The 11,717-nt window shown below is 55.3% G+C and overlaps 1 protein-coding gene across 7 annotated transcripts; it reads left to right on the top strand.

Moving 5' to 3' along the window:
- The first annotated feature begins 222 nt into the window (after positions 1–222).
- ADAM15 (ADAM metallopeptidase domain 15) lies at positions 223–11,402 on the top strand. Of its 7 annotated transcripts, none has more exons than XM_079100353.1 (23): positions 223–408; positions 1,587–1,693; positions 2,319–2,395; positions 3,009–3,087; positions 3,241–3,317; positions 3,403–3,595; positions 4,630–4,695; positions 4,778–4,846; positions 4,925–5,094; positions 5,235–5,319; positions 5,779–5,927; positions 6,011–6,185; positions 6,452–6,544; positions 6,897–7,201; positions 7,292–7,487; positions 7,754–7,831; positions 8,581–8,653; positions 8,817–8,955; positions 9,338–9,407; positions 10,052–10,126; positions 10,527–10,598; positions 10,862–10,986; positions 11,076–11,402. In XM_079100353.1, the coding sequence occupies exons 1-23, from the start codon at positions 330–332 to the stop codon at positions 11,116–11,118; spliced, it is 2,595 nt and encodes an 864-aa protein (XP_078956479.1). In that variant the 5' UTR covers positions 223–329; the 3' UTR covers positions 11,119–11,402. The 7 variants fall into 7 exon arrangements, with proteins under 7 accessions (XP_078956479.1, XP_078956480.1, XP_078956481.1 ...); XM_079100354.1 differs by having other exon boundaries at positions 10,055–10,126; XM_079100355.1 differs by lacking the exon at positions 10,527–10,598.
- Positions 11,403–11,717: the final 315 nt, after the last annotated feature.

An 11,717-nucleotide genomic window follows, 5' to 3' on the forward strand; every position in this document is an offset into this window, starting at 1 on the left:
GGAGGGGTCCCGACACCGGCCGAAGAACGGGAAGTCTCGACGCCCAAGCGCGCCAGACCAGGCTCGCTGAACAGCTGCAGAAAAGCGGCTCAGCTGAGCAGCGCAGGCGGGGCCCGGCTTCTTTAGGACCCCGCGAGAAGGGGCGGGGCCACTCAAAGGGCGGGGCCTAGTAGGGGTGGAGCCTGATTCCGGGCGGGGTGGGAGGGGGCGAGGCGGGGCCTGGTGGCCGTGCGGCTGGTCTGGGTGCTGAGAGCAGACCCGCCGCCGCGGTTCCTCCGCGCGCGCGGTCCCGCACCTGCTGCCCTCGCCGAGCCCGGGGCGCCGCCGCCATGCGGCTGGCGCTGCTCTGGGCCCTGGGGCTCCTGGGCGCAGGCAGCCCTTTGCCTTCCTGGCCGCTCCCAAATATAGGTGAGTCCTCAACCAGTAATAGGTTGAGGGGCGGACTGGGAAGAGGTACGAGGAAATCCGGAGGCTTTGGGGTACTGGGGTCAACCGGAGAGCCCAGCCAGAGAGCGGCCTGCTTGGTTTGCTGTCCCGGGCCTGGGGCCCGGTGACTTAGCGATGGAGGGCAGAAAGGAGGAGTGATGCTGGGGTTCCCGGCCCGGACGTCCTTTGCGATGTCCCGGAAAATACTTTTAGACTCAGATACCAGGCACAGAGGGACCCGCCCAGTGCCCCCTCAGGACCATGGAAAAAGGGTCGCTCCTCCCCAGGACTGACGTCTTCGCTTCTCTGGGGCCTAGCTGACAGTTCCACCCAGTGCCAGGATGCCGAATGGGCACGGTTCGTGGGGTTTAGTAAAGAGAATTCTTACCAGCCCCTCATTCCAGGCCTGGGCTTCAGACACCGGTCACCCTGGTGCTATTGCCACCAGAAGCCTGTCTGAGCGGGAGGGGCCCGGGAGAAGCCAGGAGAAGGGAGCATTGGCCAGGAAAGAGGCTGGGACACCAACTCCTCCTTGGAACTTTCACTTCCCACTGCTGTCTTGGGCCGGGGGCCGAGAGGGCAGGCGGGGGTGGAGTGTCCGGAGGAGAGGGGGCCATTGGGAGGGGAGGATGCTGCGGGAGGAAGCGGAGGCTGTGGGGAGCGGGTGTGTCAGACTGGGCATGAAGGGTGTTCAGGGAGGCGAGGGTGTTTGCACTGCTCACCCAGAAATGGGCGTTCCCGACATCTCCAATGTGAGGGAAGGGGAGGGCGAGTGGGCATCCTGCCACAAGGCTTCGCCTAGTCCAAAGAGGGCGTTCCGGACAGCGGTGCTGTGTGTGGAGGGGGGCTATTGGGAAGGAGTGGGAACAGGGGAGGGTCCCTGGGAGAACCTGGGATTGGCCAGAGGGGGATAAGGAGGGGCCACAGACTGGACAGACTGAATTTCTTTCTCTGGGACTTGTGGATGGGTTGGTGGGTGGAAAACGCTAAGTTGGAGAGAACTTCCCTCTCCACTATTTTCCTTTAAGTTCCAGTGTGCAGTGCAAGAGCCCTTCAGACATAGAAGGGCCTTGATGTGCTGGGCACTGGTGGGTCTCAGGGCACCAGCCTCCCTAGCCCTGGTAAGGATTCCCTCAGCTCTCTCTTGGGAAACCCTGCAGGTTTCACGGAGGAACAGCAGGTCAGACCAGAGTGGACCCTGAGAGGGCCCTTGGAGCCCCAGATCCTTCAGGACAAGGCCCCTATTAGCCTAGCAGAGGTGCTTCAGGTGAGTTTCTCCTTCCGTCTAATAAATAAATACACCCCCTCTCACCCCAACATCATCAGGTGTCTCAAGACCAAAGCTTGGCTGAGGAGCCAGTAAGTGACCTCATTGTAGCTTGTCCATTGCAGGTCCCACTGCCTCCCTCATCACACCATAACACCTGGCTTCACTTAACTCCTTTTCCCCTTTATGTACATCTGTCTGCCTCAGCTCCACCCAATGCGTCCATCTCCAGGGGGAATTTCTGAGGCCAAACTTACTTATTTTGTCTTATGTTGTCAGTTTTCTCAGTGGGGGGATTTGGAAAGGATCAGGGCTTCACCAACCCCCCCTCCCCATTCTAAAGCTGAGTCAGAGGAAGGGCTGAGGCCTATGCTGGGTCCTCTGTGATGCTTCCTCTCTGGGCAGGAAGCCGAGAAGGGGCGGCTCAGATACCTTCCTTGACCTCCCCATACAACCCCCCAGAACAATGCCCCAGGCCAGGCAGGGCTTCCTGGTCCCTCCCTTGGGATCCCCCCACCAGTGACCTAATCATTGGTGCTCTCCCGAGGGCCTAAGGTTTTCTGGTTAGAGATGGTAGAAGTTGTGGGAAGGGTTAGAGAGATGACATGTTTTCTGGTGCCCACAGACCAGTCTGTCTAAAGCCCTAAGGATCAAAGTGGAGCTGGATGGTGAAAGTCACATCCTGGAGCTGCTGCAAAATAGGTAAAATGGCAGGAATGATAATAATCACACGGAACAACTTGTATAGCATTTACCAAGTGCCAGATACTAAGTGCCTGCACTCATGGATCCTCATAACAACCCTGTAAGGTAGATTCTGCTATGTATTAGAGTCCTCATTTTACAAATGAAGAAGTCAAATAACTTGCCTAAGATCACACAGCTAGTGTGTGTCAAAACTAGATTGGGCCAGGCACGGTGGCACATGCCTGTAATCCCAGTGACTCCGGAGGCTGAGGCAGGAGCATCACAAGTTCAAAACTAGCCTCAGCAACTTAGCAATACCCTAAGCAACTCAGCGGGACCCTGTCTCTAAATAAAAATATAAAAAAGGGGTGTGTATATGTCTCAGTGGTTAATTGTCTCTGGGTTTGATCCCTGGTACCAAAACACACAAACTAGATTGGAACCCAGATAACCTGACAGAATCAGGGAGCCAACCAATATACTCTGCTGTCTCAGGGGAGGTGGGAAGGTTGGGAACATCATGTGGCCCTCCAGTCCCTGTTCTACTGCTCTAGGCCTCAGCTTGTCACTCACTGTATCATCCTATGAGGCAGCTTGGACACTGCCATAATTTTTCTTCACACCACAGGGATTTGGTCCCAAGTCGCCCAACCCTAGTGTGGTATCAGCCAGATGGCGCTCGGGTAGTCAGCGAGGGACATACTCTGGTGAGTCAGGTCCTCTTGTGCCCTATTTCTGGCCTGGATGAAGGAGGGAGGGAAGAAGTGAAGGGTGGCAGCCTGGATATTTTCATAGTAAGTTAAGACTTCTGGGTTCAAGTGCTGGTCCTCCTGTGAGTGGCTAATGTGTCTCTGCTGTAGGAAAACTGCTGCTATCAGGGCAGAGTACAAGGCCATGCCTCCTCCTGGGTCTCCATGTGCACCTGCTCTGGGCTCAGGTACAGTGGCTGAAGTGCATGACAGTAAAGAAGGACATCAGGCCTGGAGCTGAAAGGTTCTCTGACTTCCTGTTTCTTTTCTTAGGGGCTTAGTGGTCCTATCCCCCAAGAGAAGTTATGTCCTGGAGCTGGGGCCTGGAGACATTCAAGGTCCTCCCATTATCTCCCGAATCCAAAACCTCCGCTTGTCAGGCCACGTCTGTGCCTTGAACCAGAATGCACCTGTGCCCACTCAGGCTCCACCAGGGCACCCCCTGGGACAGCGCCCTATTCGCCGGGTAAGGAGGATGGCAGAAGAGTTGGACTTTGGTTATCTGCAGGGCCGACACCAGCCCCTTGGAGCTCTGTTCACAGTGACAGCAGCTCCTACTGCTGGATCCCTTTCCACATGCCAGGCACTCTGTGATCATTGCTTCATTTATTCTTCCCAGCAACACTAGGAGGTAGCAAAAGCTCTATTTTAAAAGAGGAAACTGGTTCAGAGGGGTTAGCTGACTGAACTAACCACTAAGGCCTGACCACTAAGAAATTATCTAAGCAGGATCCAGAAGCAGGTATTCAACTCATACTCCTCGCTGGTCTTATGATCCCACTTAGATATAGAAAATACACAAGTTACCAATGAGAAAGCAATAAAAAATAGAACATGTTCTGACATGTTTACTTTATAGGGTTGCTGTGAAGATTAAATGAATCTATATCCATCTATTTTCACATATGTATGTATACACACAAACACACACACACATACACAGCTTAGCACTGTGCTTGGCAAATGGTATTACCATACTGTCACTCTGCCAGTATTTATAGTATATATAGTGCCAGTACGTATATATGTATGTATTTATATGATACTGAAGATTAAACCAAGGGACACTTTACCACTGAGCCACATCCCTAACCCTTCTTTTTTTTTTTTTTTTTTTTTTTGAGACACGGTCTCCCTAAATTGCTTAGGGTCTCACTAAATTGCTGAGGCTGGCCTTGAACTTGCAGTCCTCCTGCCTCAGTCTCCTGAGTAGCTGGGATTACAGGCATGTGCTACTGTATCTGGCTATTATTTATTGTTTTTTGAATTTTGGAAAAAGCACTGAGTTGAGAGCTGGAAAAACAGAGCTATACGCCCATCTTCCTAATCTACTTCTTGCTCTGCCACTGGCAAGTCTCTGCCTCTTTGATCTCCATGGTTCATCCGTAAAATGGGTTCTTTGCCCTCTTCTGTGGAACCACAGGGTGGCAGTGGACACAGCTTTGTCAGCCCTGGAGCTACTAGCAGATTGACCTGAGGCCCCCTACTTTCTGTCCATAGCACAAGCGGGACGTGATAACAGAGACCAAGATTGTCGAGCTGGTGATTGTAGCTGATCATTCAGAGGTGAGTCTGCTGGCCTCTGCAGTTTTCCCCTGCCCTCTGGCCACCCTGCCATCTTTCACAGTAACTTCTCATCTTTTCACAGGTCAGGAGGTACCCCGACTTCCAGCGCCTGCTGAATCGCACACTGGATGTGGCCCTCATGCTAGACATGGTGAGTCCAGGGCTGGGCAGGAGCCCCACAGCCCCCTGACTGTGGCAGTCTCTTTTCTGAACCTCAGTTCTCTTTCAGTTCTTCCAACCCTTGAATGTCCGGGTGGTACTAGTGGGCCTGGAGGCGTGGACCCAGCACGACCTGGTAGAGATGAGCCCAAACCCCGCTGTCACACTAGAAAACTTCCTCCACTGGCGCCGGGCAGACTTGCTGCCCCGACTGCCCCACGACAATGCTCAACTGGTGACGTAAGTCCCTCATGCTCGGTCAGAGGGGCCTGTCTGTACCCTCCTGGCCAAATTCACATCCCTTCAACTTGATACCTCAGGCCCTGAAGCTCTGACCACCAGGGTTTCCGTCTCTGACTTTTGACCTCTTGGTTTCACAGTGATATTTCATTCTCTGGGCCCATGGTGGGCATGGCCATTCAGAACTCCATCTGTTCTCCTGACTTCTCAGGAGGTGTGAACATGGTGAGTTATTTGCAAGTCTCGTTCTCCATTCTCATTTTAGTTTCTCCCAAGTATGGGACCATTTATTCATTGAAACTCCCCTACAAAGTTGGCCAACCTCAAAGTCATAGAGGACACAGGTACTTGATGTGGCCTCTGCTTCTCAGGAAACCACCCCCTCACCTATGGCCATCACTTCACTGTGCAAGTCTTCCTATTTCTAGGGGGAAGGTCAGGGGACAGCTGAGTTTCAAAGAACAGAGGTGATCTCCAGGTGGACAGAGCTGAGCTAGAACCTCAGTTTCCTGTCACCCATACTGGACTTACCTCCTACTTTAGAAGAAGTTAAGGAGGGAGATGGTGTCCACTGAGTGCCCAAGAGGCCCCACAGAGAGAGGACAAGAGCAGTCAGGACAGGCAGGGCACTGGGTTTGGAGCCAAGCTGGGTCTGGACCTGGGGTATTCCCTTCCCAATGACAGGACCACTCCATAAGCATCCTGGGAGTCGCCTCCTCAATAGCCCATGAGTTGGGCCACAGCCTAGGCCTGGACCATGATTCACCTGAGAGCAGCTGCCCCTGCCCAGGTCCAGCCCCAGCAAAGAGCTGCATCATGGAGGCCTCCACTGAGTGAGTGGCCAGCAGGATGAAGAGGGGGTGGGGGGAGGCAGGGAGGGGTCCTCAGCCCCAACCTTCCTCGCTGCCCTCCCCAGCTTCCTGCCAGGCCTGAACTTCAGCAACTGCAGCCGACAGGCCCTGGAGAAAGCCCTCCTGGAGGGGATGGGCAGCTGCCTCTTTGAACGGCTGCCCAGCCTGCCCCCTATGGCCCCTTTCTGCGGAAATATGTTTGTGGACCCTGGCGAGCAGTGTGACTGTGGCTTCCCGGATGTGAGCCCCTCACCCAAAGCCTTGCCCACTCACTTGTGTACCCTCGCCCTGGCTCCTTAGACCTCTCCAAGCCTTCTGAGTTTCTCTGTGGTTCTGAGGGGACCACCCTGTTTGCAGGGACAGTACATGGATTTCTGGGCTGTAGCTTTCATTGCTTGTGGCTTGGGGCAGCCTTGTGGGTGTGCTGTTTGGGAGGAGACGCCAGGGGTAGGCTTTCAGGCCCAGCCTGCTCTTATCCTTGGCCCCCACTCTGTACCTTCACCCAGGACTGTACAGATCCCTGTTGTGATTACCTCACCTGCCAGTTGAGGCCAGGGGCACAGTGTGCATCTGATGGACCATGTTGTCAGAACTGCCAGGTAAACTGGGCCCAGAAGCACATGCTTATAATTCCAGCGACTCAGGAGGCTGAGGCAGGAGGATCACAAGTTCAAAGCCAGCTTCAGCAATTTAGCAAGGCCCTATGCAACTTAGTGAGAACCTGTCTCAAAATAAAACATAAAAAGGACTGGGATGTGGCTTGGTGGTAAAGCACCTCTGGGTTAAATCCCCAGTATTGCGGGGGTGGGGGGAAGAAGCACCAGGTGGGCACAGATTTGACTGGCTATCCAGAGCTCACCTGCAGGGGGCCAGAGTAAAAGGGTCATTCTGATCTCCAGCACTGGCTGAATTTGTCCAATAGTTACACTCATACTCACCCACCCTCCACAGCTGCGCCCAGCTGGCTGGCAGTGCCGTCCTACCAGAGGAGACTGTGACCTGCCCGAGTTTTGCCCAGGAGACAGCTCTCAGTGTCCCCCTGACATCAGCCTGGGGGATGGTGAGCCCTGTGCTGGTGGACAGGCTGTGTGTGTGCATGGGCGCTGTGCCTCCTATACCCAGCAGTGCCAGTCGCTCTGGGGACCTGGGGCCCAGCCCGCTGCACCACTTTGCCTCCAAAGAGCCAATACTCGGGGCGATGCTTTTGGGAACTGCGGGCGAAGTGCCAATGGCAGCTACATGCCCTGTGCCCCTAGGTAAGTGGGGAAACCTGGCCCCTCCTCTTTGTTTGTGGGAGCCGTCACCCCACTCCCACTGACCCTGCTTGCTCTTGTCCCCACCCTCAGAGATGCCATCTGTGGGCAGCTCCAGTGCCAGGGGGGTAGGACCCAGCCTCTTCTTGGCTCAGCCCAAGATCTGCTCTGGGAGACCCTGGAAGCCAATGGGACACAACTGAACTGCAGCTGGGTACACCTGGACCTGGGCAATGATGTGGCCCAGCCCCTCCTGACTCTGCCTGGCACAGCCTGTGGCCCTGGCCTGGTGAGCAGCCTGGGTGGACAAGATCAGGTAGGAAGGGACATCTGGACTAAGACAAGCAGTGTCCAGGCTTCACTGTCCACCAGTGTAAAAGGCACAAACTCTACCGGAAATCACATTCTTACCCTGGAATGAGCAAAGTCTTGTCTTCCCACTGAGCCTCAGTTTCTTCATTTATAAAAGAATGTGCTGGCCCCAGCCTGGCTGGCCTCCTACTCCTGGTAAAGCTTTGTGAGAAATGTGATTGCTCTCCTCTCCCCTTGGAGCAGGTGTGTATTGACCGTCGATGCCAGCCTGTGGATCTCCTGGGAGCTCAAGAGTGTCGAAGCAAATGCCATGGACATGGGGTGAGCTGGTTAAAGGGGAGAAGGGAATCTACATTGTGTACAACCATAGAAATGGAAAGTTGTACCCCCCCCAAAAAAAGAGGAGAAGGGAGCCTCTAGCGGGGAGAAGAACGAGGGGCTCTGAAAATAGACAGACATGCTGGGCACAGTAACACACACCTGTAATCCGGCGACTTAGCAGGCCAAGACAGGAGAATTCCAAGTGTAAGGACAGCCTCAGCAACTTAGTGAGACCCTATCTCAAAATAAAAAATAAAAAAGACTGGGCATGTAGCTCAGTGGTAGAGCAGCCCTGGGTTTTATCCCCAGGAACAAATGAACACACACACACACACACACACACACACCAAAAAAAAATGGTATGGAAATGATTTATTTGGATTCCAATCTTTGCTCTGCCCCTTATTAGCTGTGTGACCTAGGGTAGATTATTAACCTCTCTGAGCTCAGTTTCCTTGTTCATCAAATAGGCATAATAATCGTGCATATTTCCTGGGCACTATTCCCTGATGTGAGGAGTATGAAAGCCTCTAGCACAGTGTCTAGCATATTGAACATGCCCCACAGTGTTCATTTGACCCAATTTCCTCTGACATGGATAAAGATTCCCTCTCTCCTGGGCTCTGGCTCTCTCTTCCCATCATCCCTAGCACACCTTCCAATTGTGAAAGTCTGAGATCTCGAAAAACCAAAGACAGGAAAATGGTCCCAGAGTGCAGAACCCCTCACTGCCCACCCTGTACTTTTAGGTCTGTGACAGCAACAGGCACTGCCACTGTGAGGAGGGCTGGGCACCCCCTGACTGCACCACGCAGCTCCGAGGTAGCCTGGGGCCAGACAATGGGAGGACAAAATGGCTCATCCTTCCCCTTTCCCTCCTCTTGACCTCATGCATTCTCTGACCTCTTCACTCCCTGGTCTCTGCTCCCTCCTGGGTACAGAGCCCTTAGCCCTGCCCATCTTTAAACCTGACCTCCCCCCACAGCAACCAGCTCCCTGACCACAGGGCTGCTCCTCAGCCTCCTGCTGTTGCTGGTCCTAGTGCTGCTTGGTGCCAGTTACTGGCACCGTGCCCGCCTGCACCAGCGACTTTGCCAGCTCAAGGGATCCAGCTGCCAATACAGGTACAAGCCCCGCTTAGCTGCTACCATGTCCTTCAGCTGGGGACACTTCTGAAGCCTGCCCTACCTGTGTACCTGCCACTTGCTTCTGAGCCCCAATCCCTGAACTTGCTGACCACCACCCATATACCTCCCTTCCCTCATGTATCCCATAACTCTTCACCTCACAGGTATACCCCCTGTGGGTGCTGGGGTGCTGGGACCATTTCTCCCAGGACTCCAGTGCAGGGGAAGGGGTCCCTCCCTCAGGCTGATCAACTACTCCACCACACAAAGCTACTCTCCAAAAGGGCTACAAAGGGTTAACCTCCCCCATGGGTGGCTGATGGGTGGCCACGGGATCTGAGATAGGGTTCTCTTCCTCTGTGCCTTTCTGCATGCTTAGGGCAGCCCAGTCCAGTCCCCCTGAACGGCCAGGACCCCCACAGAGGGCCCAGGTGTTGTCAGGCACTAAGGTGAGTCCTGGATGCCAGAGGAAAGGGGTCCACCTTGCCTGGCATCCAGCTTGGGCCCTGGTGGTAGGGAGATAGGGCACTGAAGGTTCTAGAGTAAGGGAAAGGCTAGCATTGCCCAGAGTCAATCAGACAAGTCAAGTCAGCCTTCCCACTCTGCCCTTGCCTGCCCGCCCTCACCCTGGCTGCCAGCAGAGCAGCAGAGTGCAGCCTGGAGTGGGAGGGATGTCCCCTAGAGGAGGCTCTGCTGAGCTCTTTCAGCTGGTGAAGCTGGTGCTTTGAGAGGTGAATCTATTGGAGGCCCTCACAGTGACCGGTGTAGGGGACAAGGGGAATGGTGCTCAGAGGGCCTTCAGTGTGCCCGGAACTGACAAGCCCCAGGTCACCATGTGTAGAAGGGCTGGTGAGTGCCTCTGGTCTGAGCCCTCTGGCTCTGGCAACAGGAACCTGTGTGCAGAGGTGACCTGCATGCCCCTTACCTCACCACTTGTCACCCCTCTGCATGCAGCTAAATAACTGCATGCACAACTCCTATGCCCCCAGGGCCCTGGTTGCCCCTGCCTGGGCACTAACCCCTCTCTGCCCACATCTGTCTTTCTGCTCCCTCCTCCCCCACTCTGTGCCTGTCACTCCTCTTGACCTCTCAGCAGGTTAGTGCTCTGGGCTTCCCGGCCCCCCCCTCCAGGCCGCTGCCGCCTGACCCTGTGCCCAAGAGACTCCAGGTAAATCTGGGCCCTGGCCCAGGACAAGTGGGAGGCTTGGTGCCCAACTGCAGTGCTCATCCCTGCTCCCTGCCAGTGGTGCTCTTCATTAGGTGACCAGGGTGTCACTCAGCCTTCTGAGGCTGAGCCCCAGAAGCCGCAAAGGGTGAGCCTCCTGCCTTGGTTTCTACCACCATCTGGTGGTGAGTGGCGGGACTGCAGTCAGTCAGGGACTCCATGGTTGACTGGCACCTTCCTCCCCTTGAAGCATGTATCTGTTGGCATGCACCCAAGCCCTCTGCATGTCCCCATTCTCTCCTGCCCCTGGCTGCCATTGCATGTTTTCCTGAACTCCTCTGGGGAACCTCTGCATGACCACTGCTCCTGGCTGTACTCAGCCACTGCCCCTCTCTCTGTCCAGGCTGAGCTGGCTGACCGACCCAATCCCCCCACTCGCCCTCTGCCCGCTGACCCGGTGGTGAGGCGCCCGAAGGTAACAGTGGGGGGAGAGAAGGGCACAGCCTCTTCCCCCACCTAGGGCTGTGGTGCTGGTAGCCGTGGCGGTGGTGGCCGTGGCGAGAAGCCCCCTCTGTGCCTGAGGGCACATATCCCAGTGGCTCCTTTAATGGTGACAGGTTTGTTTGGAGACAAGGGTGATTTCTGGTCCTGCCCCCAGGCTGGTGTTCCCCAGCACCAGTGTGATAGGGGTGGGCAACATGAAACCCCCCAAGCTAGCTCATGCCTTCCCTCTCTCAGTCTCAGGGGCCTACCAAGCCCCCACCCCCAAGGAAGCCACTGCCTGCTGACCCCAATGACAGGCGCCCTTCAGCTGACTTGCCTGGCCCAGGGACTGGAATCATGCCCTTAGTCGTCCCCTCCAGGTAGGTGAGGAGGAGATCGCTGACGATGGGTGGCCAAGGCAAGTGATCTGGGGAAAAGGGATGTGTGACCTTTTTCCTCCCAACTCCAGGCCAGCGCCACCGCCCCCAGCAACGGCCTCGCTCTACCTCTGACCTATTCTTGAGGTTCCGCTGCCTCCCACTCGGATTTAGGACTTAAAGAAGTGGAACCTCATCGGAATCCCTTACAACGACTGAAGAAACCAGAGCGTGGACGCTGTGATGTCCAGTCTTAAGAAACCAAGCACCATCAGGCGCCCTAAAGCAGCACCCTGAGGACTCGCCAGTATAGCTGCAGCCGAGGGTTAAGGAGGAACTGGGGCTGAATGGGGCTGAGGGAGGTGCACCCAGCCTGTTTCTGTTCTGCTGCAATAAAGTGAGTGAGATCTTGCGAGCGAGTCTTGAAGTTCGTTCTGGGAAGCCGGTCGCCTCTCCTGCGTTTCCAGGTCTGGCCGCCAGGAGACGCTGCCTCCTCAGACCAGGGCTTGCTGGGGAGGGCGGGAGTCCTAGAATGGGTCAACTAGTTGGTGTCTCGCGGAGGCTCCGAAATTGTTTTTGAGTCTGGGATGACCCTTAGAGCGATCCTGTACCACAGAGAATTGTTTGCCCGTTGTTACCTCTAGTCTCCTAGTTCTCGCAGCAAATGCTGCCTGGTCCCCAGGGACGGCTATCTACAAACCAATCAAGAGGTCGGACCTACGTCCCCACCCTGG

This window comes from Sciurus vulgaris (genome assembly GCF_902686455.1).
Source record: "Sciurus vulgaris genome assembly, chromosome: 1".
Classification (NCBI taxonomy): domain Eukaryota; kingdom Metazoa; phylum Chordata; class Mammalia; order Rodentia; family Sciuridae; genus Sciurus; species Sciurus vulgaris.